This window comes from Harpia harpyja, chromosome 20, assembly GCF_026419915.1.
Source record: "Harpia harpyja isolate bHarHar1 chromosome 20, bHarHar1 primary haplotype, whole genome shotgun sequence".
Lineage (NCBI taxonomy): Eukaryota > Metazoa > Chordata > Aves > Accipitriformes > Accipitridae > Harpia > Harpia harpyja.
In genome coordinates, this window is record NC_068959.1 from 3,402,649 (window position 1) to 3,429,398 (window position 26,750).

The 26,750-nt window shown below is 41.9% G+C and overlaps 2 protein-coding genes across 3 annotated transcripts; both read right to left on the bottom strand.

Annotated features, from left to right (window-relative positions):
- Positions 1-537: 537 nt before the first annotated feature.
- On the bottom strand, positions 538-7,694 carry C20H5orf15 (chromosome 20 C5orf15 homolog). The gene is made up of 3 exons (XM_052771948.1): positions 7,539-7,694; positions 3,887-4,512; positions 538-2,127 (listed from the first exon to the last, which is right to left on the bottom strand). Exons 1-3 carry the CDS (start codon positions 7,636-7,638, stop codon positions 1,996-1,998), a joined length of 858 nt encoding a protein of 285 aa, XP_052627908.1. The 5' UTR covers positions 7,639-7,694; the 3' UTR covers positions 538-1,995.
- Positions 7,695-8,884: 1,190 nt separating this feature from the next.
- VDAC1 (voltage dependent anion channel 1) lies at positions 8,885-25,414 on the bottom strand. 2 transcript variants are annotated; one of them, XM_052816607.1, is made up of 9 exons: positions 25,299-25,414; positions 18,581-18,650; positions 17,948-17,997; positions 17,025-17,177; positions 16,882-16,934; positions 14,425-14,652; positions 11,211-11,361; positions 10,685-10,742; positions 8,885-9,854 (listed from the first exon to the last, which is right to left on the bottom strand). In XM_052816607.1, exons 2-9 carry the CDS (start codon positions 18,645-18,647, stop codon positions 9,763-9,765), a joined length of 852 nt encoding a protein of 283 aa, XP_052672567.1. In that variant the 5' UTR covers positions 18,648-18,650; positions 25,299-25,414; the 3' UTR covers positions 8,885-9,762. The 2 variants fall into 2 exon arrangements, with proteins under 2 accessions (XP_052672567.1, XP_052672566.1); XM_052816606.1 differs by lacking the exon at positions 25,299-25,414 and adding an exon at positions 24,062-24,215.
- Between the last annotated feature and the right edge of the window lie 1,336 nt (positions 25,415-26,750).

A 26,750-nucleotide genomic window follows, 5' to 3' on the forward strand; every position in this document is an offset into this window, starting at 1 on the left:
TACAGTGTCCTGTGTAAGGCCTGGGGTACCGAGCTAAAAGGAAAACACAAGTGTTCTGCAAAGTGTGAACATACCATTCTCTCCTGTCAAAATCACTACACCTTATGAATGTTATTTAAGGAGAAAGCTACTCAACTTCTTGGGTGCGAAAACATTAGCGTCCTTCTCTCCAATTCCGACATTTAAACACCCTAAAGGAGCTTTGCAAAGTAACCTTTCCCTTTGGATCTTGACCACAGCAATATTATGCTTCAATGTGGGTACATTCAGATGAGAGTTTCAAGTATCCTCCACGAGAATTACTAATTATACAACTTAAGTAAAAAACTACTTGTTAAAGAATTTAAGCCTTGCTATCTACCCTACATACTATTTAACAGATGCATAAAACAAAACTCCATGCAACCCCTACACAGAGTGAATTTAATGAGTAACAGAAGAGATGGTTTTGAACTGGTTGTCCAATCCCAAGCGTAAGGAAGCTCTTTATCGTAAGGTACTGTATAAAAGCAGTGAAAGTTAAGAAAAAACACAAGCTTATTATTGTCATTTATTTTAAAAACCTTATTCAAAATATTAAGTGATACAAGTCCAAATATGATAAAAATTACTGCAAGAAAAGAGTTTTGGGATATTTTGTTTGTGCTTTACTTCTTGTGGTTATGAAAAGAATGCATTTAACAGTAGGATTTAGAACTTTTAGCAGTTCATTCGTAAGATAGTATCATGCCTTCAGACTCCTCATGTCAACAGCTGTAAAGTTGATTTTTTCAAAATGTTACATAACTACTTGAATACCAAGTCATTAATTATGGGGTTCTGATCCACCGTTATTTACATATTTATCAGTTTGAAAACTAAATCACAAACAGAATGTACAGAAAACTAAGATTTTATATTTTACAACTCATGAGAACATAAATAATGGAAGTACAAAAGACAAGGTAAAAAAAAAAAAAAAAAACTACTGTACCAGTAACTTGATTTACACTAATGCATAAATGTTTGTCAAAAATTAGAGTGCACTGTCCACAGACCGGCAGCCCCACACACCATTACTTTCATCTGCCTGTTACCTGGGTCAGAATAACAACAAAATAAATTATTCTTACATTTTCAGGCCTCTCCCATTTATAGTATAATAAACCACATAACTGTTTCCCAACTGTCTTAAAATTCAACAGAAAGCTTTGATGTATTGAAAGCCTCTCAACTATCTATATTTCAGTAAGATTATTCAACAAGGCTTATTTTCCATTCATTAATTACAAAGATAATGAAATAGTCATAAATACCATTAGAGAAAAAAAATGGACAGTCAAGAAGCTGCATACCTTCACAAAGATCTTGAACATTTTAAGGAAATATATGGTATATAACTTCTGAAATAAAATGGGCTATACGTAATTATTTTTAAATTACTTACTGCATGAACCCATACGGAAATTATGAAGTTGCCATGCTAGCTATTCTGCCTAAAATAGGATCAAATTATGCAACAAGAAAACAGAACAAAAAAAAAAAAACCCAAGATGAAAGATTTGCAGCATCAGGATTTACGCATAGAAAAAAGTAATTATATTTTAAGTTTGCAATATAGTGGGATTTATGAGCCATAAAAGTGATTAGCAAAGAGATCGTTAATTTGATTTAGTGATGCCAAAGTCATTAATTTATTAGACCTAAAATATTTTATGCTTATTTTTTGTATTACCACTATTAAGACTGCTCCAGACAGAAGGGATGATGCTTAATGAATGGAAAGAGCACTAATTATTAAACTCTGTATCTTTATAGTTGATATAAAACCTGACCAAAGTAGCAAACAGATGTATCATGCCCTTGATCTTCCATGAGATTTAATCTCAAAAACATCCAGGTCAAAGAGAATACATCTCATTTCAGTACAAGCAGCGTGTTTCAAATACCTGAATATCATTACATGACTAGGCAGGCAAAGAGTGATAAGTTCCACAAACGCAAATCACAGTGCTTTCAAAATACATAGTCATTAGTTATTTTCAGGGAAGGCATCGCTTCATTAACATTTTGATCTAAACGATGATATTCCACTGTCCTAGAACACAGGCCATCCCTCCATCTTCGGCTCTGGACCAATAAGAAGATCTGAAAGAAAAAGCAGCCAACTTAAGTAATGCTATGGAGAGACATTTTGGTTTTGATAGACAGCTTAACAGTTCTATTGATATCACAGTTCTACCCCTTGATCCTGGCAATGGCATTACTGTTGCTATAAAACACTACACTAGTAGTCAGCCATTTCCATACTGTCCTTGCCGTCAAGTCACTTACTGGCACAACTCAGTTGCAGTTTGGCAAAAACATGGCATTCAACACATAACTCTTCTAGTAAAGATATGTGCATAGCTTCACACAGCATATACAGGCTATTAAACTATCCCCAGATGGTGACATTTGTTCATTTATTCATCTTACCTATTCTGGCATTTCACCCTTGTTAAAAATAATTGTATTACTGGTGCTGAAACAAAGGCAACAGAAGCAGCAATGGTGTAATTTGATAAACTGTTTCTGCACTACAGCTCAGTGCCTCCTCCAGCAATATCAGCAGAGCAGTTAAAGAGGCTACATGATAAATCAAAGCACTCAAGTAATCAGATTTTTAAATGTCTATTATCTTCACCCTATTTCGCCTTGCTTCTTACTGACATCCTCTAAGAATCCACTGTACCAGACAGGGCAACTATACTGGCAAAAGGGGAAATGGGATGGTGTAAGGGGGCACAGGGAAAGAAAAAGGAGAACCTAAACCAACTTGACTGTTGTCTCACACAAATACATGCCACTACCTATGTACTTAAAATACTAGTGTATTTTCTGTTCCCAAAATTATTTCTAAGTGCTAAAAAGTAGTACCAACAGCTAGCTTTTCAAATGACACTACAAGCATTACTTCACCTATGTAGCAAAGACAATGCATTTTTTTATCACTTATTTGAACTTCCCTCAAAAGTTAAATTTTCAAATGTAAGAGTCTTCAACATTTTCCCCTATAAAGATTTGTCAAACCACATTCCAGATATGCCATTGCACTGTAAAGCAGAACTTTTGGGGTTTTTTTAGCTGAGTTCTTTTCAGAGTCCCCCAAACTGACCAAATCAGTGTTCTCTACAAGGATAAACACTAGATTTTCCTCATATCCAAAAACTAAGCTATGATTTAATTGCAAATTTGTGCATGCATCTGTACTGGGTCTGGCTGGGCTGGAGTTAATTTTCTATGCTAGCAATATATTTGAAATAACACTCATCAGGCTACTTTTGAGATGCAGAGAATTAGTTTGCACTGAAGAAATAGTTACCTGAAAACTTGAGCTTCCCTGTGTAAAACCGGAAAGAGTGTTAAACATTTCCTAAAAGTCTGCAGTTAAGCCCTCAGAATATCTAGGATACAAAGACCACCTTAAAGTGAATACTTATTACAAGGATTGTCAGTTATAACAAGAACATTCCCACACCATTTGGGATTAAACCTTCCTTAATTTGCTGTTTATAACCCTGTACAGAAACAAAATTAGTTAATGAATCACCTTCACTCAATTTGGCTCAGGTCTCATTTATAGAACTCATGCTGTACACTGCCATTGCCCATTACTGAACTGATTGATTACTGATGTTATCAATTAACTGATTTTCTAATCTAAAATGTTTGACTCGAGTTCATTTTCATTGTGCAGACAAAAATGACAGTAATGATCTGCATATTAGCATCACAGCAAGACAAGTGGTCAAAGATTTCATTCTCCAAAAAGCTACGTTTCTCTTATTAAAAAAGTGTGCAAAGCAATGCTACTTCATTTTAAATACTAAAGCTGTTTCCTCTCAACCTTTCACAGCATACCTACCTTCCTCTTATTGTGATAGGTGACATATACAACAGCTACTAAGAAGGCAACTACAACCAGATGAAAAAAGAAATGGCTGTCTTCTTCTTCTTCCAACCCCGTGACAGAAACATCTTTTATCTTCTCATCAAGGGTCTTGATCTCCTCATTGTAATTACTAATGGTGTCAGAGTCATCATCTTCTGGTATCTCTAGGAGGTCTGGGTTGTATCTGGAATTCGATGTCACTTCATAAGGACCATAGTCATCTCCTCCATCTGATTCCATAGTTTCTTTTATGATGGGTGGTGAACTATTTAGTGTGTCTTTCAAATCTGTTAAAAGATCCTCTTCCTCAATTTTAGTATCTTCAGAAGCGTCAACATCCATTTGAGATACTGGACTAGCAGTCACCGCACGGGAGAGAACATACGGCAGAGAATCACCTTTTGCTGTAGATGGTTTTACTGCAGTCACCGAATTGATTTTAGCTGTTGTTGGGAACGCCTCTTTTTTTGTTGGGCTTGCCTCTTTTTTTGTCGGGGTTATACTCTGCAAGCTGTCTGTCAAATTTTGGGATCTACTTAGCGTTTCATTCTCACTTTTAGAAGAAATATTCTTCTGAAGCATCTCCACTTTCACAGAATCTGAGAAAAGGATGAGAAACAGTCAACGTTAAGCACAAGGCACTAACTTCTCTTGTGAAACTTCAGCTACAAATGAAAATTATTGCAAGGCATTTACTTTATAGACAAGAAATCATATGATGAACAGGGCATATCTCACTCTGCAAACTTTTTAGAATTCATATGCAGAAATACACACTCCTGTACTTTGGCAACTTCAAAAGAGCAGTCTTGAGTGGGACAGGAATTAAAGCCTGGAAACACATGCTTTCCAGATTAGTATGCCAAAGTGTCCCTGAAAAATTTAGCATGCGTATTTTCCAGACTTAGAACTTCAGAGACATGTCCTCCCTCCCTCTGTGGATTTATGATGTCTTGTAGAATCATATAGGATTAGTATTTTCCCCATCATCAAACTCTTTCTCCCACAGAATTTGCTGAGGTCTACAGAGAAAGAAGTTCTCAGTAAAGCTTATCCTGCAGTTAAAAGTTTTTAATCTTTCACCATTGCATATTTTACCGACAAAAAGAGAGAACATGCTGCAATACCTCCTTCAGTCAGGACACAAGGTCCTAGCATCTCTTCCCAGGCACTTATTTTTATTGGATTTGCAGACACAGAAAAAGATTTCCAACCTTATGTTAACTCAAATGAAACTAGCGAACCACAGCTTAAAAAACAAAGCTGAAGGACAGACAATCTGACTGCATATGCTCCTGCAGGAAAGCCTTTTGTCGGCAGCAAATTATTATAATGAAGTAAGCCAGCAACAGCACCACGTAACAGTGCACCCTTAGGCAAATTCATAATCTCTCCAATGCTAGGACGGCTTTGCAGAACTACATAAAAAACAAGCTGAGCATTAAAACCACATGCAGGGCCCATCATCCCTTTTCTCAATCCAATGGAAGGTAAAAAAAGATGCAGAGGGAGTTCATAAATAGCCAATGGGTTTTTAATCCTAAAAAAAAATAGAAAAGAGCAAACTCCTAATGTTTACAGCATGTCACTTCCAGATTCAAATCAGGAGGCACCTTAAAAATGAAGAACACATTTTAGACTTTCCGTACACATCATAATTTAAATAGTGGAACAATACTTGCCTTGTATTTTGGCATGCCAAACTACTTTTTAGGTTTTTTTATTTTAAAAAAGTAACAATACTTGCATTAAGCACTCCCAAGGACCTCCCTGGTTCACTGGAAAGTTACAGATTCTAGAAATGAGCATTCAACCAACTGCTTGTGTCAAATTACTCCTAAGTAAAATATTATACAGGGGACACTGAATCATGTTATTCATGAAACGTGTATTTACAGAGGATCAGTTACACAGACTTCTTGTTTACGTGGTACACTTTCGCAGTATGAATTACTCTTTAACTGTAAAACAGAGAAGACTCAACTAATCCCACATGAACTAGACATTATGGTGCCTCTCGGCTGAAGTTCAAAGCCAACTACATTTAACACACTGTTGCTGAAGAAACTACTAGTCTGAATTATCGTATCAACATTAACTTGTTCAGTTCTTGTACAGGACAAGTTTAGGGAATTCCTATCTCCCCTCAGGAGTCAAGCCAGCTAATTACATACATGGAGATAAATATGATGAAAGGCAGCTGCAAGACAGTATCATATTTATAGCTAGTTGGCATATTACGAGTGAGGCAGGTAGACCTTACCGCTACCCTCACCAAACAGACAAAAAGTACAGCTAAATTGTTTGAAATACAAACAAGCATGTTTTTCCTACAAAACTACACTGCATGTATCCTTACACTTCAAATTATTCTTAAACTCATTTTAACATGAAAGTTTTAGAAGGATATATGCTTAAACACAAGGGACTCCCACCAGCTAATGCTGCAGCTTCAGACTGAGAAAGAATAATTTCCTATTATTCCTAAAAGAAGTTATTTTTTGTTTTAATAGGAGTGGCAAGTTCAGCAACTACACCACAATTATTTATGACATCTACCCAAAACTATCTGGCATTATAAACGGTGGTTGCACTGTTTACAGTTACACAACACTGTCAGGTGATACTAGACACAGTGCCTGGACTCCAGAAATGCCTCAGCTTGAGAAATAGATATTAATGTCCAATCATGGTGACAGAACTAGCAACACAGTCCTCTTAGTAAACACTGTACATAAAAACATCTGACGGGGTCAAAATTCACTTCCAGGAAAACTTACTTTTTAGAAAGCAAGTTGTTCCATGATCTTGAAGTTAAAAACTCTTGGTTTCCTACAGGTTTCTGTCCCACATCCTGAACCTTTTCCTTCATTACTGCCTACCCACTAGACCAGGTGAGGGGCACCACAAGTAGAGCTGGTTTGGATATACTGACTGACAAGCAAGAAAGGAACTGCCAGCTCAAAACAGCCCCCTTCATTTCCTTCAATAATTGCCTTTCTCTGCACTGCCCAACTAATAGTGCATCTAAAACAAAGTGAAACTCACTGCACTTGAAATATGTATTTCTTATCAGCATTTGTTTGCAGTTGGTTTGTAGGTTGAAGGCAAGTGGTAGAAAGAAAACAGACATAACTTAGGAGTCAACTTGCAGAATAACATAAACTTATTTTCGCGGGGGGGCTAAAAACAGGCACCTAACTAGAATAACTAGAACAAAATATTAAGTCGGATGAGTGAAGCAGTCAGCTAAACCGATCTCCGTAGCAATAAAACAAGGTCAACACCCGCCGAGGCAGCAACACTTGACAGGCCCGCGTTCTCCCCCAGCGCTCACTCTCTCAGAAAGTGAAGAGAAAACCCGACCTAGGCCGGTTCCCGGGGCCGAGGCCGGTTCCCGGGCCCGGCCGCCCCCAGTCTCGCCTCCCCGGCAGCCCCAGCGGGCAGGGCGGCCTACCGGCGTGCGAGGGCGGCAGGCGGGCCCCGCCGGCGGCCCCGGAGACCTTTAGGCCCAAAAAGCGCTGAAGACGAGTCCGGTGTAAGACCGGCGGGGCGGCCGCGCAAGCGCCCACAGCCGCCCGCCCACCCAGCCGCCGGGGCCCGTCCCGTCCTCCGCCGTGCTCACCGGAGTCGTCCTGGCCGCGGATCGCCAGGGCCCATCCGCAGAGCAGCAAGAGGCAGAGAGCGCGGCCCGCCGGGACGCCCCTCTCGCCGGCGGCCGCCATCTTCCCGGACACCCTCCACCGACGTGGCGATGTCACCGCCCCCCCCCGGGCGCCGCCGGTGAAGGGGCCGCGCATGCGCCTGGGCGGGAAGGCGGGAGGGCGCCGCGCAGGGGCTGAGGGGAGCGCGGCGGGGGCGCGGGGCTGCCCGCGGCTGCGCCCAGGGGCCCGGTAGCGGGGCGGGCGCCGCGGGAGCTGCCGGCGCCTGAGGGAGCGGGCTGGGCAGGGGGGGAGCGGCGCGGTGGAAGCGTGTCCAGCCCTCCCCCTGACAGAAAATAGGGGTTTTCCTTCTCCGTCCTTCAGTCGGAGGTTGATGTTAGGCGTTGGAGCCTCCCCACAAAGCCCCTGCCCCGGGAAACTGCTCAGCAGCGTCCGCACGCGTGTGGAGCGGTTTTGGCAGCATTAAGATAGGTTTATGGAAGAATGTTTTCCTGTTCTCGCCGCAAGTGAGGCATTCCCGAGAGAAGCCTTGAAGCTAATCGCGGGAGAAAAAAAATTCCAAAACACAGATGCCTCAAGCATGAGAAAAGCAAGAGCAAGGAGCCCAAAGGCTTATGGGGACACTGAGAGAACACAGGACGTGCACAGCATACAGGAACGTAAATTAATTTTGAGCGTTTGCCACGGTACTGCGAGCTGGCTGCGTGTAGGTTTGCTTCAATCGGTGAAGTCTGGAAGAGGACCACTTCTCCCAGGCACGTTAGGTTAAATATTTGAGATAAGGCATACTAGGAAATACTCGGGAATAGCTCGTCATAAGAGGGAAGACAGCCAGCATTGCACAATTTGCGGAGTGTCACTGAGGAGGATCTACAGTCTCACAGTGTCGTAACGCCGTTGCCTCATCGGACACATGCTCTTGCCATCTGCACACCACCCACGTCGATTGCTTATGTATGAAAAAATACAAAGTCTTAATGAAAAGCCACTGAAGTTTATCCCAACTGATAACTGTTCATTGCTCACACCTCTTTGTTCATAGAAAGGTAATTCAACTTAGTGAATTCTGCAATGAAAGAAAGAGAAACAAGTCACATGATGTTGTTTTCTCCATGACCTAAACACATGCATATGTGCAGTTGCCAGAGCTTAGCAAGCACTAAGAAGAGCCATGTCTGGAACTTAAATCTACTAAGTATTTTTTGTTTGTGTGGCACAAAATATGCACTGAGGTGTTGGCAGTCTGCTTCTGGAGCAAAGAATTAATATGGAATTGTTATCACAATTAATATAAAGACAAAGTAAAAGGTGACATTTCAATATTTTATTCAAGTTGGGTTTGGGTTTTTTATCCATTTTTAGTAGTGTCAAGTACAGCATTTTGGGGTCTAGTTCCACACAAAATGGAAGACTCTCTAAAAATGTACCCATTTAGTTGCTAAAAAAAAGTGGTAATAAAACAAAAGTCCATTTTAAATTTAGTGATGCAACTATGTGATTGCAGTTACAAAGACTCTTCCCTGATTATGGCCCTGTCTTACAAGCTTTCCAGTCAGTGCAAGGGAAAGGAACCACAACACAGGACAGGTAGTATTGAATGAGTCACATCAAACCTCCTCTGCAACGGACTTACACAGGGTGGACAACCTAAACCATTCTGGAGACAGCTGTAGGTGTAAGATAACCAAATCAGATAAACCATTCATGAAATACCTATCTAAATAAAAATTTTTAAAAAATCTCTTTTTCAGACAAGTTTGCACATTCCATCGTGAATTGAAACCTTAATTGTTGGAACATTTTGCTTGCAGAATTAACAGTACAATATAGTGGTCTGCGATTCTTAACGTCTCGAGTTTTTATACCACATCAATATATTCCTTGTGCAGTCAACATGTTAGTAAAGGTAATCAATACCTTCCTACTTCCTATCATGTGGCAGCTGACAGATGTGATGGGCAATAACATTAAAAAAAAAAAAAAGCCTGGAATTAGGATTTTTTTTTTTTATGCTTTTGTCTCCATTTCTGTAACAACATCATTTTTAAAGCTTAGCTGTCTTTAACCAGGACTAGCAGGACTGATACTTAGCAATACTTGCATCCCAGACATAAAACATTGAAAGGTACACTATATTCTGAAGGTAGCTACGCTGTATTTTCAAATTAGTGATTGTAGAATCACTCCTTATGCTTCAAATTCCAATCCTAGACCAAGTTTGTGACCACCTGCGTTGACATTCTTGCCATCCAACAAAGCTGACAATGTCAGTTTGATACCTGCAAAATAGAGAAAAGTGAGAGAAGAGACCAACTGTTAAAACTTGGAATGAGGTTTACGTTCAGTGCGTCTGTGTTACTGCTTTAATTTATTGGGCATCTAGGTTAACGTAATTTGGCAGCTAGCCTTGTAAGGACTGGGCATTTTAAAACAATTTGCAGATAAGAAATCTTTCTGAGTTATGAAAGTTACAATAAACCACGGTGATAGATTCTGCTTTTTATCACTCCAAGTAATTAAAGCTCTGAGTCAGTTCACTGCTGCTGGTCTACTGATTAATCTAATTTTAGAGTCCAGTATTATGAAAAATTGGGACCTTGATACATACCCACCTTTCTAAACCACTTTAAAATCTAGGTGTGAAAAGGCCCTAGCCCTGTCTACTGTAATATCTCATGTCAATCTGCTTGGTATTCTGGCAGCAGATTTATTAGACTACATTAAAACCAATTTCACCGCAGTAAGATTGTCCTCTTCCTGGACCAGGGGACTTTGAGAAAGTCGCATTTTCAAGCAAAATAAACTCGGTAATAGGAAGCCTCTGAAAGTACTGAAAATGCATTTACTTGTCTGTGAAACACCTAATTGTAGATGTATTTTGTGTCAACATAAAAGTATCTGACTGGTCAGTGGATGGCGGTCTCTAATAATTCTGCTTCCAATAGACATCCAAAATTAACAGAGCAGTCCCTGGAAAAGTTCATCACTGGCTTGCCAAGCAGAACAGCAGTCTTACAAAACCAATCACATTTTGTCACAAAAAGCCCTCGGATATTTCAAGATTAAAATACCACTTTATTGATTCTGAATTCCTTCTGCATAGACTTACCTGGCTTTAAAGTCTGAGTGTATCCTAATCCGATCAGACTGGAGTTGTTCACTTTAGCCTTAAAAGAAAAAAATACCATATGTAAATAATTCAGTATCTTTCTTCAAAGTCCTTCCTGCTTGAAAATTGAATAATACCTTTTAAGCAGGTAAAGGATTTCATGTTTTAAATCACAAAAAAATCTAGAGTTAATTTTGCTGTAACTTAAATCCCAAATCGCAACAAATCTACAGTCACTATAGAAAATAATGTTTTTATTAATATAGTTTTTAACTTTTTCAAGACTGACACGAAAAAAATTCTCAGAATAGCGCCCAATAATACGATAAAACATTCTGTGTCACTTCAAGGAAAATCCAATAGTTCTGCTCTCATGCTGCCAAAACCAAGACAAATAGATATATGCGCCAACTATACAGCATAGGACTGCATCAAAACCGTACTTCACTGATGTAAAGGTTGCTTCACATTTCCATTACGACGGCCTATTTTCAAATGCTTATAAATGTACATGCATAGCACTCACAGAAAAAGAGGCATCTGGGTCAATCTGATACTTGGCTGCTATTCCAAAGCGAGTGTTGCTATTACCGGCTGTCCAAGCAAGATTCACAGCAGTTTCCAGTTTATCATTCACCTTCTGGTAAATGGAGCCGCCAAATTCCGTTCCATCATTCCTGGAAGGAATGCATTAGTCTAGTTTTAAACTGCACCCCAAAACAGTCATCTTTTTTTTCCAGTAAGACCTATATTTGTAGAACATTCACTCACACCTCATTTAACATCCCTCTAACAACTAAGATAGAGACATTAGGCCAGACTGGTTATGAAATCGTTTTTAAATGCTTAAATTCAATGACAGTTACTATATTTCAACAAACAACTTACGAAACTGAAAAAAAAGCCATGACAATCTATCAAAAATAGACTAACGATGACAACTTCCAATTTTCCCTTCCCTCTAGATGGGAGTCTTTGTAGTAAAGAGACTTATTCTTCTCTGCATGTCTCTGAAGTAATTATTGTCTCAGGCATATGACTCCCTAGTGCCCTGAAAGGGCTGTGCCCCAATCACCGAGCCTGAGCAGTCATCCTAACACTGCCTCGTCAGCGTGCTTTTACCAGACACAGATGAACTGTATCAGAAGTGAAGATGCCAATTTAATATCCAAGCCTATCAGCTTTTGCAAGTGAATACCATTTGCAATAGTCCTTACGGTACATCTGTACTATAGATGTCTCTCCACTAGAAACTGAAATGAAACTGATTTTACTTCGCAGAGCACTAGCCAACAACTGAAGGATGACAGTCTTCTACCACCACTACCGAGTAGCACAACTTCCAATTACTACTGACACCAGCGTCACACAGGGAATAAAGTGTGGTAAATAAAATGCAAAACATTAGAGCATGCAGATCATAAAAACAAGAGCAAAAGACTTCTAAAAGCCTTGCACTCCTTGTAAACCAGTGAGCATCTGAATTTCCATTTTTGCTCATTTTCTTAAAAGAGGATACAAGCGTATTGCACAAAATGGGCGTTAAACCACAGGAAGACCTCTGCAAATAAAACACTTATGATTATTTCTAAACTAAGAAATAATCTGGTTCCAATTATTAGAGTATACCAAACCTCTAGTGATTAAAAAGGGGGAAATCTCTCCACTTTTACCCCCTTGGCCTGATGTTCCTGTTCGTAACAATTGCACAATTGTAGTGATATGCCTATTTAAAAGTTCAAGCAATAGCAGCAGCCTTTTAAATTGTTAGAGCAATTCTTCCAGAAAAACACTACAATACTTACTTCAGATAAGACTGAAGCTCACATATAACTGCATGTGCTTGGCTCTCAAGAAAAGGAGGGATTAAAAAGGACTGAGGAGAGCTGGTTATACAGGCAGATTTTGTGCAAGGTTCCCACACAGCTCTGTCTTGACCTGCAACATTAGGGGGGGGCGGTCTGAGCTATGCTTAAAAAACGAGGAAAGTCATATTTAAAACTAGAAATTATCCAGCCCTACCTCCCTTTAGTTATTATTAAAAAATAATAATAATTAAAAAGTCAACCCTCCTTTTAAGTCTAACAGAAATAATAACACTTTTCAGATGCAGATAAAAAAAAACATTATCCCCCTATGAAAATGAATATATTAAGGCACCATTAAGGAAAGTCACTTGCTAAAGTCCCCAGCTGGTCTGTGAAACACCAGAAAGAAAAGACGATGCTTCAAGCCCCACCTAATTAAATTATCAGCTCTGCCACAGCGTCCCATGTGAAACACTGAACTGTCTAGATATAAAAACCGAGCAGGCTAGTAATGGGAGTTCTACACACAACTGTTTCTGGGACTATATAAAAACTCTGACACGTTTCAAAGCTGAAACACATCAAATACCTAAATAATCTATTAATATCAGCAAATCAGTTTTCTATTCATATCACACATTTATGGTTTTGCCTGTCAATTGGTAGAGTATGAATATTAAATAAACAAACTAGGCGTCCTCCTGAAGCTGATTTATCATCCACATACAGTAACAGCAACCTAAGAAACAGACCCTTAGGAATCCAAGAAACAGTACAGTAAGATCTGAGCCACTTCTGCACTTATAAAGTTATCTTCTGCTGTTGCTTTAAGAGTAATAATAATTACAGCATTTTATAGCAAAACCCAATAATACAATGTTTTGAACTGCTACAGTATGACAAAGTTGAAAGTCATTGTGCTTGAAGGAATAACTCCTATCTACTGAGCGGAGGGGGACCCCACATATTGCTTTGATTAAAGTTTTCTACCCACATTTTTGTGCTTTGGCAATCCTTCAAACATACTGTCTGGGCTGTGAAGGTTCAATTGTTCTGTAAGGCAGTGTGAGCTTCCTAAACCAGATCTCTGCAACACAGCATGAAACAGAACAGAAAGCCTTTGAAGAAGCAGCTCCAGGAAGGCAGAACAGTTGTTCAGCCCCCAAAATGGGAACAGCCTGCAATAGCTCTGCTACATGCAAAATATCCAATTACCCAAGGGAATGCAAAAGGGGGGGCTGGGGGAATGGATTAGGGATTGCCTAATCTTAAAAAAATGTCTTCCCCAAAGGCATAAATTGCTTTTTTAAGAGGAACAGGAGACAGAGAAATTAAGGTTTTCATGGAATTTGGTCCTGGTTTCCCACTATTCATGCATTCAGAAAGGACAAATGCTTGTATGAATAGATTATTAGGAGATATACTACTAAAACAAACTTTTGCACCATATCCCTTTCAGTACAAAAACAAACCCAGTCCATATCTCCACCCATTTGTTCCCTTATGCCTGTTCTTGTTCATCCTCTGATTAACTCTTTCATCTACAGATCAAACCACCATTTTGTTTGATTTTGACGTGCAAAAGGAAGACATTGCTTTTATTTCAACTTTCACAAAGAGTATTTTTATAACCCACTTGTTTTATTATTCCGCTAATAGATTCTAATAATCCGTATCTGTTAGAAAGATAGCCACTGGATGCTTAGGTGCTCAGTGAGTTCCAGTTCCTTCTATCATGCACTCCCTCACCCACATAATTCAAAGAAAAGTTAATGCAGCTAAAAAAATGCAGTTTGCCATCTTAAATGAAGAAGGAATTTCAACTATACCATTCCCTCTTTCACCACTGCTGAAACTCTGTCCCTTTCATTGCTCTAGTAAGCAGCAAAATCCTTTCAAATTCCTTTTTAATGCCCGTCTGCCAATACTTACACATTAGTATGAAGCTGGAATTCATCAGTCTTGTAGCCAACAGCAAAGTTGCTCTGGGTTACTCTAGACTTCGTTGTCTCAAAAGTCATTTGGTAACCTGCCAGCCACCCCTCGTAGCCAACCACCAGGGCTCCACGTATTGAAGGACCAGCAATATCAAAATCCATGTCGCAGCCAATGTTGATGTGTTCCCTTTTGTACCCTGTCTTAACTTTAGCGCTCTTCTTCCTAAAGAGAAAAGAAAGAATCTCGTACCTTTGAAAAGGTATGCTCGTAGGTAGCAATTCAATCAAATCAGTTACTTTAACTCAGTTCAATAGTTCCTGAAGACAAAGTATACATACCTGGAGAGCCACATGGTATGTCGCCTTCTTACCTTTCACATTTGCAAAACCCTAATTCAGCTACAGTAAATTATTTGCAATCAAGCAATAAAATGCGGTGTGGCGCCCCACTAAGCACTTCTGGGCTGTGTTCTGAAAAGCAGCAGCACAATAAGCCAGACAGGAGGTGACAAAAACAAATCCTCATCTCCAACTAATCTGATCTTTTAGAAGTTTGGTAGATGCAGGGAAGGAAATGGAAAATGTAGCAGTTTACAGGTTTGCCACAGAAAGTCAATAGTAGTTGGCCTGTCTCAAACAAACAATTTTTAGCCAATCCTAGTGAACTGGGTAATTTCATTTACTGTGACAGACGTCAAGAAATCACTACTTTGTCTCCAGCTTCCTGAGGGAAAGTCTCTGCTGCTAAGGAAGTAGGCTGCTTCAGTGGCTCTGACACCTTGTTCTCTCCTTAGGATGCTTTATGAAGTTTAATCGTTACAGCCATAAGAAAGGCTGCCAGGTAACACAGAAATAAACTTTCTTGAGTCACTTGTTTCTTTTTATACTATTGGCCAGAGCAGTGTTTTCTCATGTGTCCTTAGGTTGGGTTTACATCAAGAGTGCTGACCCTCACAAGGCATGAGAGTTACATCTAATATATTCAGCTACTCTTACTTAAGATTTTTTTCTTCTCTTTTTACCTTACAAGCGTTTTCTGTCTTTGACCAAATCTTTTACTGCTATCTTTCTGGAAAAGTCAGGCTAATTTGAAATTTCAAATCAACCTTTCACTTCAGCTAGCAAAAACAGTCTCCAAGAACTGTTTCAATGCTGTATTAGACCCACACAGAGATTGCTCTCTTTTTTATTATGATTCTTTCAGACTCAGGAATTTCTTGTGTTTTGCAAAATCAGAAACAAAGAGCAGAAGTGCCAAAAGCACTCAGCATTAACTCATCTGCAATTTCCATAGAAGTCAGCGGTACCTCTCCCACCAATGTCAACAGGGACAGAGGCAGGCTAACATGGAGCGCTCCTAAAAATGACTTTCCCTGTTGAAAGATTCATCACAGCCAGTAAGAAGTAAGGAAGGGGGAGAAGGTGTCTTATATTCAGACATAATGCATCCCTGTCAACCTAAACCAGGTCACACTAGGATTGAATCTCACTCCATTTATTCAAGTTATAATGGTCCTCCCACGCAATAGTTATAACTCAGATACTATAGTGTCTGTGAGGTGCCTAAGAAATAGCTATAGAGCTGTAACTTGTCATTCTCGTACAGGTTTTTTCTTCTTTATTTAAGAATCCTACCAGCTAAGAAATAATTATCAACAAACATTAGAGATTATTCTGGTTAACAAATACAAGAATATCTACTTAATGCAGAATTGGGAATGGACTGGAAGCAGTTTACAATGCAGGACACAATCTAGAAGACAGGGTGAAACCTCCACTGGGACTGTAACCCCGGCAGCCTGCAGTGCAGCGTACTGCTCTGGGAAGCTAATGTGCAGAATATTTTGACTCACTGGCAGTGCTGCTTACAAAAAGATAATCAGGGGAAAAAAATAAACCAACATCTAGACCTACAGCTGCTGCTTAATCCCTCTGGCCCACATAAAACATGGCATCCAATCGCCGTGTCAGAAATACTCATCCACCAACAAGGCATGCTGTGGCCAGCAAGAATTCAGATGATAAATTCAGCTTGGGAGAAGAGCCCAATTACTGTGTCGACCTATTAGAGCCGTGGCCAACTGGCTCCTGGAGCTTGTTAAGCTTTGCATTACAGCTGACTTGTTTAGGGCTTTTATTCAGACAGTAGCTCATCCTCTGACATGGCCAGAAATACACTACAGGAGTGCAAACAAAACCTTTTCTTCCCACCCCAATTCTGACTATAATTTTCAAGTTACTGTATTTAAAAGTGTGCTTGCTATAGCTTAGGATTAAAAAGGGATTGTTAATACTAAGATTTAAATCAGATGTACATGACTTCATCACACACAGGCTGATTATTAACTGTCTCGATATCTTAGGACAGAAGGAGTAAAGAAGCAAGACAGTATTCTGGAAAACTAAAATAAAAAATGCCTTTTTTTGACACTCAAGCTTACTCACTTCTTACCCAGTGTTAGGAGAGAAGGAGGAGTCAAAGGTCAGCTTCAGGCCACGTGCAAGCTGAACAGAAAAGAATTTCACTGGTTGGATTCATAATTAGAGATTGTCGTAAGTTAATTTTTAAATTGCATCTTTTGAGCCAAAAATTACCTGATCTTCAAGAGTAATCTCAGTGCCTAGTGTGTTGTCGGTGTTCCACTTTTCCGTGAACATCAATCCATATTCCACCCATTTGTATTTTGTTTCCAAACTACCACTAACTTTGCTTGTTTCTGAGTTTGCTGAACCTGAGCTTGTAAATTCCTAAAAGGAAAAAAAAATTGTATATATACATTATATATATATATATTTGCAGGCAGGTAAATATTTATACTTGTAGAAGATATTAGTCATTATAATTTGGGATATTATTCAATAGTGCAGACTTCTCAGAAGATTTAAGAACATGTTTGCTAGTCATTAATACCAACACACCCTGGCACCACAAAAAATTTCACTGTCAGGGAGAAAAAGCATTGCATGCTAAGGGAATGGGTATTGGACAGGAATGTGGATAACTCGTACCAGCAGCATAAAACAGAATAAGGTGCTAGTCTGTACAAGGTGCATCTGTGAATTGGCATGCAAGTCTGCAAATGCTTCGTAGACAGGGTCTAAAGATTAGCTCCAATACAGTTACATTGCAACTATACTTGTTTAGTGACTGCTAAGAAAAAGAGCGTGCAGCACATTCAGAAACCAGCATATTTCTGCTCGTTCAATCCGGGAAGGCAGAAGGGAAGCACTGACACTTCCTCCGAGCGCAGGCCGTGGCGATGGCCTCAAATAGCAACACAATTTTCATAGTAAGCAATTAGCATGGCTGCAAAGGAGCCCTTCACTGTATCTTCTACTCTAATTTGTGCACAGTCTCGTATATTATACAAAAATTATAAATGCAAACTAACTTGCAAGGTTATAATATATCTGAAAAATGGTAAGGGGAGGGTAAGGGATTGTACTTTTAAAAAGAAATATAGAGTAAACACAAGAACACTGCAATGTTTTGGATTTCAATATCTTTCCAAACTCACCAGTCCATTTTCAGATTTTGTTTTCAAATCAAGTTTTATTAAGCCAAAACCTAGAAGATGAGTAAAAAGTATGAGTTATATATATATGTTAATTTGAAAAAACATTTCCGATTTATTTTGTAAAACTCCCTTCTAAATCTCCTGTGAAGTATTAAAAAAATAAACCAAGGGTACAGTTATCAAACCATGTGTTTTTATGAAGCAGATTACGCAGCGCGTACTCACTTCAGATAGCACTCTACTGATTGATTAATCCTACTGACCTCAGCAATATAACCAGGACCAAATTAGGTACTAATGTCTTTATTCATACTGAGCAGCAGCATTTTGTTCCTAAGCAAACTACTGGCATCAATGATCCTATTCATGATACAAGGAAACAGTCAAAATACAACCCACAATTTTCTTTCAAAACAGACAACAGTCCTACAGGCAACAGGAAGAATTTTGTCAAAAGAAAAGTAAGTTACCCTCCCTTTCTAGACAGCAAGGGCAATGTGAAGCTATGATGGAAAATTCTCTGGATTCTAATGGAAATTATTGGAATATTTATCAGAAAAAAGTAATAAAATCCCAACAGTTTCAGGAATCAGGTAGGCAGCAAAAGACCAAATTTATTTTGGCTTTATTTACCATATCCCTTGGTGAAAACATCTCTGGCGGATTTACCCAGATCAGCATAAGCAGGTGGAACAGCCATTTTCTGGAAAAAAAAAAAACAAAACCCAAAAGGGAAATTACAGTGTTCAGAAACTTATTTCATTCATTTACGCAACAAGAAACTTAAGCCCATTTCAGCCAGTTTTATTTTCTATCCACCACCTATCAATTAAATACAGCCTGAAGAAAGTAGCTATAGCAAATAGTGTGATTTGATTTTGCTCATTAGCCAGCAGAAGCAATTACCATGCATTTGCCACCAAGGATGAGAAGCAGGCTGCAGAACAAATATATATTAAAAAATATATATTAAATATATATTAAAATAATATATATTAAAAAAAAGAGAAACTGTCTATGCCTTTCCGAAGAGTTCACTGTTGTTGTCTTATCAGTGTAACTGCATGAATGAACAACTTCTTTTTTTAAAACCATTTCTTGGAAACATTTTTGCTGTTACTTGCAACGGATCTATGCATTCTGATGCAAAGCATTAGGGCCCCAAGTCATCCACTCAGGAAATCTAACTAGGACAAGCATCTAGCATCAGGAGCATCTCTCTCCCCCCAATTCAGAGCAGCAAACGGATAGCATGTTAGCAAAATCGACAAATGGTCATTCTTCTGCTTCAGTTTTCTTTGACTTTGCTACTGCTGTTAATGGGTTAAGATGTCTCCTTAGACATTGACCTTTAAGTGTTTTTCTGTTCATCAATTGGGGAAAAAATGAGCTTGCTGAGAAAAATTCAGACTGAAGGGATGCCACACTGAGAAGTCAGGCAGTCAGGCGGGTAGGCACAACCCCGCTTCAGCAGCCAGATGCCGACTAGAGAGCTCTCTGCAAAGGCTGGAGCGAGGCACCAGCCCAATGCTGTGGACGCTGCAGGGGCAGCTTTCTCCATCACGTTTTGTTCGGTAAGGATGCCCACGTCGCCATGTAGGTCCTCACTTTCCCACCTTCAGCAGGCCCTGACCATTCTTAGTTCAGTGGCCTCCTGCAAGAGATGTGAATGCATCCCATTTTCTCTGCCACTGAGAAAACTGTCGCATCATATATGGAGGAGAAAATAGGATCCTGAGAGGAACAAACCAACCAAATCTACTTTCTTATCCAAGTACAGTAATTTGTTCTAGGGGAGCAAAGTCAAACAATCTGAAATGGTGTACAGCTTCTGTCTTTATAGACAAGATTTTGTAATTTTAAAAAAGCAAAGGAGATAAATCATACTTATAAAGCTGGTCCTCTTGATACCAGATGTTGCAATAAAATTCCATATTCCCAAACTTTCTGGTTTTACAAAAGTAATAAGCAGTTTATTACACAAGCATGCAAATGTTTAAAAAAAATTGCCTGCCAATCCTTACTCCAGACTATTCAATGTTAGCAGAAGACTATTCCTTTAAACCACAAACAAAACAGCTAGCTCTGAACGTGAGAGGTGCTGTTAATAGGCTTTCTGGCTGTAGACTTGGATGCAGGTCTCTGGGCAAGCACACCACCCCACGAATATCAGATAGGGAGTTTCAGCAGTCACTCAATGCCTCAAGCACTCCATCCAACAAGTTGTTGCCTGTTAAAGCAGGATATTGCTATTGCATAAATGAAGAATCCCTATCCTAGAGGGAACAAAACAGATCTGGTAGCTAAATAAAAGCAAAGTCTTCTCAGAACATAAATAAAGTAGGATACAAGGGTGCATACTATGATGCAGCTTCAGTTGCAGAGACTACCTGGATGCATGTCATCTCTTTCCAGTTATAGTTCAGTAATAGGACACAGCCCCAAATACATAAGCAGCTAAACAGTTAAATTTAAAAAAAGGAAAAAGAAAAAATCCATATTCCAAAGCAGTTTTAGCTGCTTATATGAGACCTAAATGTCTCTCTCCATTTTTTTGTGCAAACATGAAAGCAGGGATTTAATGTTTATATACAAACCAGCCTTTAAAAAAAAAAAAAGAAAAAAAAAACATACGCACAAAAAAACCCAAACCAAGCATTAACAGATTTCTTTAAGTAATTGCTCTGCTCCTTATTAAAGTCACTAGAAGCAGAGTACAATGCCCTGCTTGGAGATCATACCTTAAGGTCAGAGCTAAGGCAGCACTCAGGAGAGGGGTGGCAGGATTCACTAAGGGCTGTATGTGTTCAGAAAGTGCTTCTTCCCTGCCAGAGCAACCCAGTCTCATGAGAACCCTCTGATGGGTATTTCCATTTAGCATCATCAAAAATTAAAAATGTTAAAAATCCCTACACTTGAAAATCAAGTAAGCATTGCTTTGGAAGATAATGCACTGCTCTGCCAGCTGCACTTTGGAATCTACCAAATATATTTTACCAACAGTCCCTTTGAGTCACTTCATAAAACCAAAATATTTTCTTGAAAACTGAATGCTGTGTGCTTTTGGTTTGGATTTTGTAGGTTATGTTTTTCCCTCCTCCAAGCCATGAAGCCAACTTTTGCTCCCACTGATGTCTGTGTATTTCTGCACTGGATGTGGTCAGGCTCGTCGTGTGGATGAGCTGTGACAGGCTGCTCCACTGCTGCAGTCTGGGCTGTGGCTGCAGGACAGTGGGAGACATCGAGATCTCCACTTAGGCAATTACTATAATTAAGGGACAATATTGAAAGCCAAATCCCTGCCGGTCGTAAGGCAAATCATGTAACGCACCCAGAGCAAGGTGTTTAAAATTGCTGAGCGTGGAAAACACTACGAGCTAGGTACGTGGTAGTTAACCTTGCTGTTGTCAGCAAGAACAAAAATAATTATTTCTGTTTGCACTGACTAATCGGAAGCCTCTTGTTTAACAGATGGAAAACAAAACTGATTACATCCTGTGCGAGTGCAGGTTGTAAGACAAGCATGCTTAACAGGGATTCAAACTCTTAAAGGATCAAGGAATGGCCATGGCCAAGTGCCCTTGCTTTTCACCAGTGGGATTCCAGCACATTAACTCAGATTAGGTTAGGGCTGAAATGAATTCATTGCTTTTATCTGTGTCCAACAGTGCAAATAGCTCAGAGTGACTGTGCACCTCAACTCTTGCACAAAGCAGGCCAAGTAGAATATATATAATGTGTTCTAAGTAGGAAAATATTTTTTCTTGAGTAGGAAATACCGTAGCGCAAGTCATGACTGAAGAAAATCTGAACTGAGGAGTTAGCTCCAAGAGCTGCTGTGAGGACCACCGCCACGAGCACCTGATTTATAACTGCCACAGGGAGAAAATACGAAGCTTCCTCTGGAGCTGCAGCACCCAAGAGCCAGCCCTAGTGAAGATTTCATTAAAGACGAAGCACTTCCAGCAGGCCAAATCTGTGTTTTTTCCAGTGTCACAGATGGCAAAGTTTTCATCCTACGATGCAGTTCCGAGCAATTAAATCAAAATCAGCCCAATAGGCAGCAAACCCCCGGGGTACCCTTGGCAAATGTAAGGACTGGCTGCAACCAAAGGAAAACTCTTCTCTGCTTCATAACTGTCTTATGTGCTTCAGTTAAAGCTGCCCTACAGACTTACCAACTTTATGATATTTACCCGAGGGGGAAGAGCAATCTAAAAATTTAAGATAAGAATAAAATTAATTATAAGAATAAAATTCCCATGAAGACAATGGGAATCTATCGGATTCAAGGCTAAGAAAATAAAAAGGTTGGATTTAACCTTACTCTAGCCACATTTTCCCCTCATAAATTTGAACTCTTGTACCATTTCTTGATGGTAACAGTAGTTCTGAACATTTCAAGTCCCCGTCTCCACAAGCGGTACCCCTGAAAAGATAGTAAGCGCAGAGCTGACGCGTAACAGCACGTCCCACCTGCGTGTGAGTTGAGAGGGACAGACAGCATCGGGTTATGAGACCAGGTACAGTCTGTCTGCATGAGGAAAAAAAGCACACTAGGGTCTCTTGCCTCAAGATCAAAAAAACCCTGATTTATTTCTCGTTTATCTCCTTCATTAAAGGAAAAATTATTCCTTGGTATGAAGCAACTTCTAAGCACCTTTCTGGACCCCCAGCCTGCGCAGCGTCATTTCCCAACCAACACATGTTGTATCAATAAATAGGCCACGAAGGACGGTGCTTTTGCTCTCAGGCAGAACAGGGCGCAGCTCTCTCCGCACGCCACAGCAGGCTGGCCGGAGTCACCAGCTCCGCACAGCACCGGTGTCCCTGTCCCACCGTCCGACATCCCGGGCTGCCAGGTGAGCACGGTGCTGGCTCCACAGTTTGGGTTTTATGATCCAGATCCCACATCCATTCAAGTCATGACTACGGTCTGCTTTGAATCAGGTTCAGAAGCTTAATTGTGCAGAGGTTTAAAAATACGCTTAACTGTAAACACATGAGTAGTCCCACTGAGGTCAAACATCAAGTTCGGCACATTCAAAAGTCTTTTGAGAAGCCAGTATAAGCACGTGATTTGTAAATACTCTGCATTATGGGACACAATACTTAACAACACTTTTTGCCCCAACTTGCTACTGTGCCGACGTTGTATAATCCATGCACTATTATGACTCAAAATTTAAGACTCAGGAGTCCACAGTTTCTTTCATGCAGGTATTAGTAAACCCATGCAGCGTCCCTCTGACACTCGTAGGATCACAGCCTTCCTACCGCAGCTTTGCTTTTGAACTACATACATGATGGAGCAGATTTAGGTTTTAGAGATTGGTTTATGCAGTATCTCTGTAGCCCAATAAACGCATGAGAATAGAGGAGATAAACCCCTGAAAAGCAAATGTAAATATTATTATTTAGTCTATACTAATATTTATGGAATTAAAGAAAGAAAGAGCCTGCTCTTAATTGTATGGGTATAAATGAAGAACAACGTTGTACGGCAACCCCTTATTAAACTATCACATAGAAGTAACAATTAAACAAAGTTGGGGGATATTGCAGCCTGCTGTAGCTACTGTAGTTACTAAAACCGCAAGGGAAGAACAAAGAACCACATACCTTATACGTTAAATTAGACATTCAGGTTAACTATCTGTTCCTTTCAAACACCTGCAGAGGAGGAGACGAGCAGCGCTGCTGTCCCACCCCGTGCCACCAGCACGGCGCAGGGGCAAGGCTGGCGCACGCAAGAAGGCACACGTCCCTCGCTCCCGGCCCCGTTGCGGGAACACCCAGCGCCAGATCAATGGGGATGACTAATGAAAAGGGCATTTTGTCTTCCAGCATCATTTGACAGCTTGCTCTCCTCGCACGGAAGAGGAGCATCCACCGCACCGGAGCTCGGGCTACGGAGCCGGTGGATGGGGCTTTCTCTACCTGCAGAAGATGCCAAAGCCAGGAGGGCCTGCGCTGTGCTTCCTGACGGCATCCCGCAAGGAGCCGGGGCTGGGGACATGGCTCCTGCTGCTATGGCAACCGACGGCGGCATCCCACACGCCATCACACCCCCCCACGCCACCCGAAACGTGGGCAGGAAGAAAAGGTACAGACCGTGGATCAGCGTAAACCTTCAATGGAGAGTGCTGGGAGGAGGGATTGTTCTAGGATGTCTTTTCAATAGCGCAAAAGCCCTTTTTCGAAGGAATTCTGACAAAATTTCATAGCTGAAATGCCATGAGACAGGTGATTATTCAACCATCCACTGCACCGAACCAAACAAACTGCAACGTGCTTCTGATCCTCACTAGACTGCCTGAAGAAACGAGATGGGATCTGTTTCAGCGGGTATCGCTATAAATATTCCCCAGAGACACAACCCTGCATCGGTCAGTAAGGATGAGTCAGCTCCGCTTCGGTTTCAGAAAATTGTTACTTTTTTTTTTTTTTTTTTTACAGATGCCCAAAGACTGAATGAGTCTTTCACCCTCCAGCAAGAGCTGTTCCCAGCGAGGGCTGTGACGAGGCAGAATGGAGGCAATCGCACCGCTGCTGCTGCAGCTGCGCACCGCTCCCTGCTTGGTTCGGGAGGGGAAAACCGAGTCCTCCAGATTTTTAAACTGACGTTATTCGTCCCCCAAGTAAAGAGCTATTTTTTGAGAATTAGCAGAATAAAATGAAACAAAAATCAGTTTGACTGCTTGGGGTGGGGTCTGGGTTTTTGGTGCACATCAGGATGAATTTGCCAACCTGCAAAAAAGATGCCAGGGGCGTGGACGGGCGCGGTGGAAGGGATGTCGGCGCTACAACGGTGCTAAATCCGGGCAGGTGCGGCCGCCCACGACCTTTGCTCCCCGGGAACGTGCAAAACGATCCCCACTTGCGGAAGCCAAGAAACCTTCGCCCACCCGCCTCCGTGGCCGAACGGCCTTTAAATCCCCGTCACGGGACCAGCGTCCGGACGGACCCGCGCTCGACCTCCCCCCTGGGCACAGCCGACGGCATCGCGCGAAGACGGGCGCGTGTCAGCACCCGCTGCCACCCGCCTTCTCGCCTCCCGCCGATGTCACCGTCACCCCCGAAAACAGGCCCTAATTTCGTAACGCCCGGCATTACGTAAGAAAACAGTTATTCCCCCGCTCCGACGTGCTGTGGATGGAAAAAAAAAAAAAAACCAAAAAAACACACACACACAAAAAAAAAAAAAAAAACTCCCGGGTCGCTACCGATATCCCCCAGCTCCCACCCGTCACCGGCTGCCGCGGATTCCCCCCTCCCGGGGCTCGGAGGGGGCGGCCCGCGGATGATGCCCGGGACCCCCGGGGGACCGCAGCTCCCACCCCGGCCCTACCTGGCCCGGCAGCGGCAGCAGCCGCCTGCGTCCCGCTTCCCCCCCCTTCGGCCTCCTCCTCCTCCTCCTCCTCCGGCGGCTGCCCCTGCCCGGCGCCTCCCCGGGCTCTGCGGCGGCGGCGGCGGCTGCGTGACGGCGGGCGGGGACGGACGGGGCGGGCGGGGACGGACGGGGCGGGCGGGAGGGGGCGGGCGGCGGGGCGGGACTTGCCGCCGTACCGGGCCGCGGGAACGCGCTCCACGGGAAGAAGCTCCCGCTGCCGGGTACCGCTCTCCGATAAGCGACGGCAAGGGCAGCGGCACCGGGAGATGCTCCCCCGAGACGGCAGCGGGACCCCCGGGGCACAGCATCCCCGAGATGCACCGGTTGCAGCTCCCGGGGCATCCGCAGCCTCCGGGGCCGGGGCGCTGCGGGTACCGGCATCCCCAGCTGCGGTGGAAACTCCCCGCTTAGGTAGAATTAGTTAAATTAGAATTACCTGGAATTAGTTAAATCCTACCTCCCCATCTAGTCAAAATTCATAGAATCATAGAATCATTTCGGTTGGAAAAGACCTTCAAGATCATCGAGTCCAACCATTAACCATGCCCCCTAAACCATGCCCTGGAGTACCCCGTCCACTCGCTTTTTGAATACCTCCAGGGATGGTGACTCAACCACTTCCCTGGGCAGTCCATTCCAACGTTTGACAACCCTCTCAGTAAAAAAATTTTTCCTAATATCTAACCTAAATCTCCCTTGCCTCAACTTGAGGCCATTTCCTCTTGTCCTATCTCCAGACACCTGACAGAAGAGACCAGCACCCACCTCACTACAACCCCCTTTCAGGTAGTTGTAGAGAGCGATAAGGTCTCCCCTCAGCCTCCTCTTTTCTAGACTGAACAAGCCCAGCTCCCTCAGCCGCTCCTCATAAGACTTGTGCTCAAGGCCCCTCACCAACTTGGTTGCCCTTAAAAAAAAAAAAAAATTCCCATTCCCGATATTGCTGTTGAGCCAAGAGCGGCGGGAGAGGAGGAAGGGAGAGCCTGGGAGAGAGTTTTTGAGCAGGTGAAGCCATGTGTGATGGCGAGGGTCCGAAGGAGCCGTTGGAGGGATGGGGCAGCTGGGAGTCAGCGAGGCAGCAAGCCTTCCCAGAGCGGGACCAGCCGCGGGGCACGGAGATGCTCCGGTGAATTAGGGAGCTTCACATCTTTCCTAACTCCCGCTCGGACACATGCATCGGCCCTCACGGCTTACAGGGAAGCTGGGGCTGAGTCCAGAACAAAATTCTCCCAGTGACAAGAGGTCAGGTGGGGAGTGCTCCACTATCGGACAGAAGCAGAGGCTGAAGACGTGCTGCTTTCGGGAGGAGATACAAAACTGGTCCTCCACTGTTGGAGGCTCCCGGAGAGCTCAGAGCATCACCCACAAGATAAACAGGATAATCATCCCACCCAGGAAACTGCTGGTGGT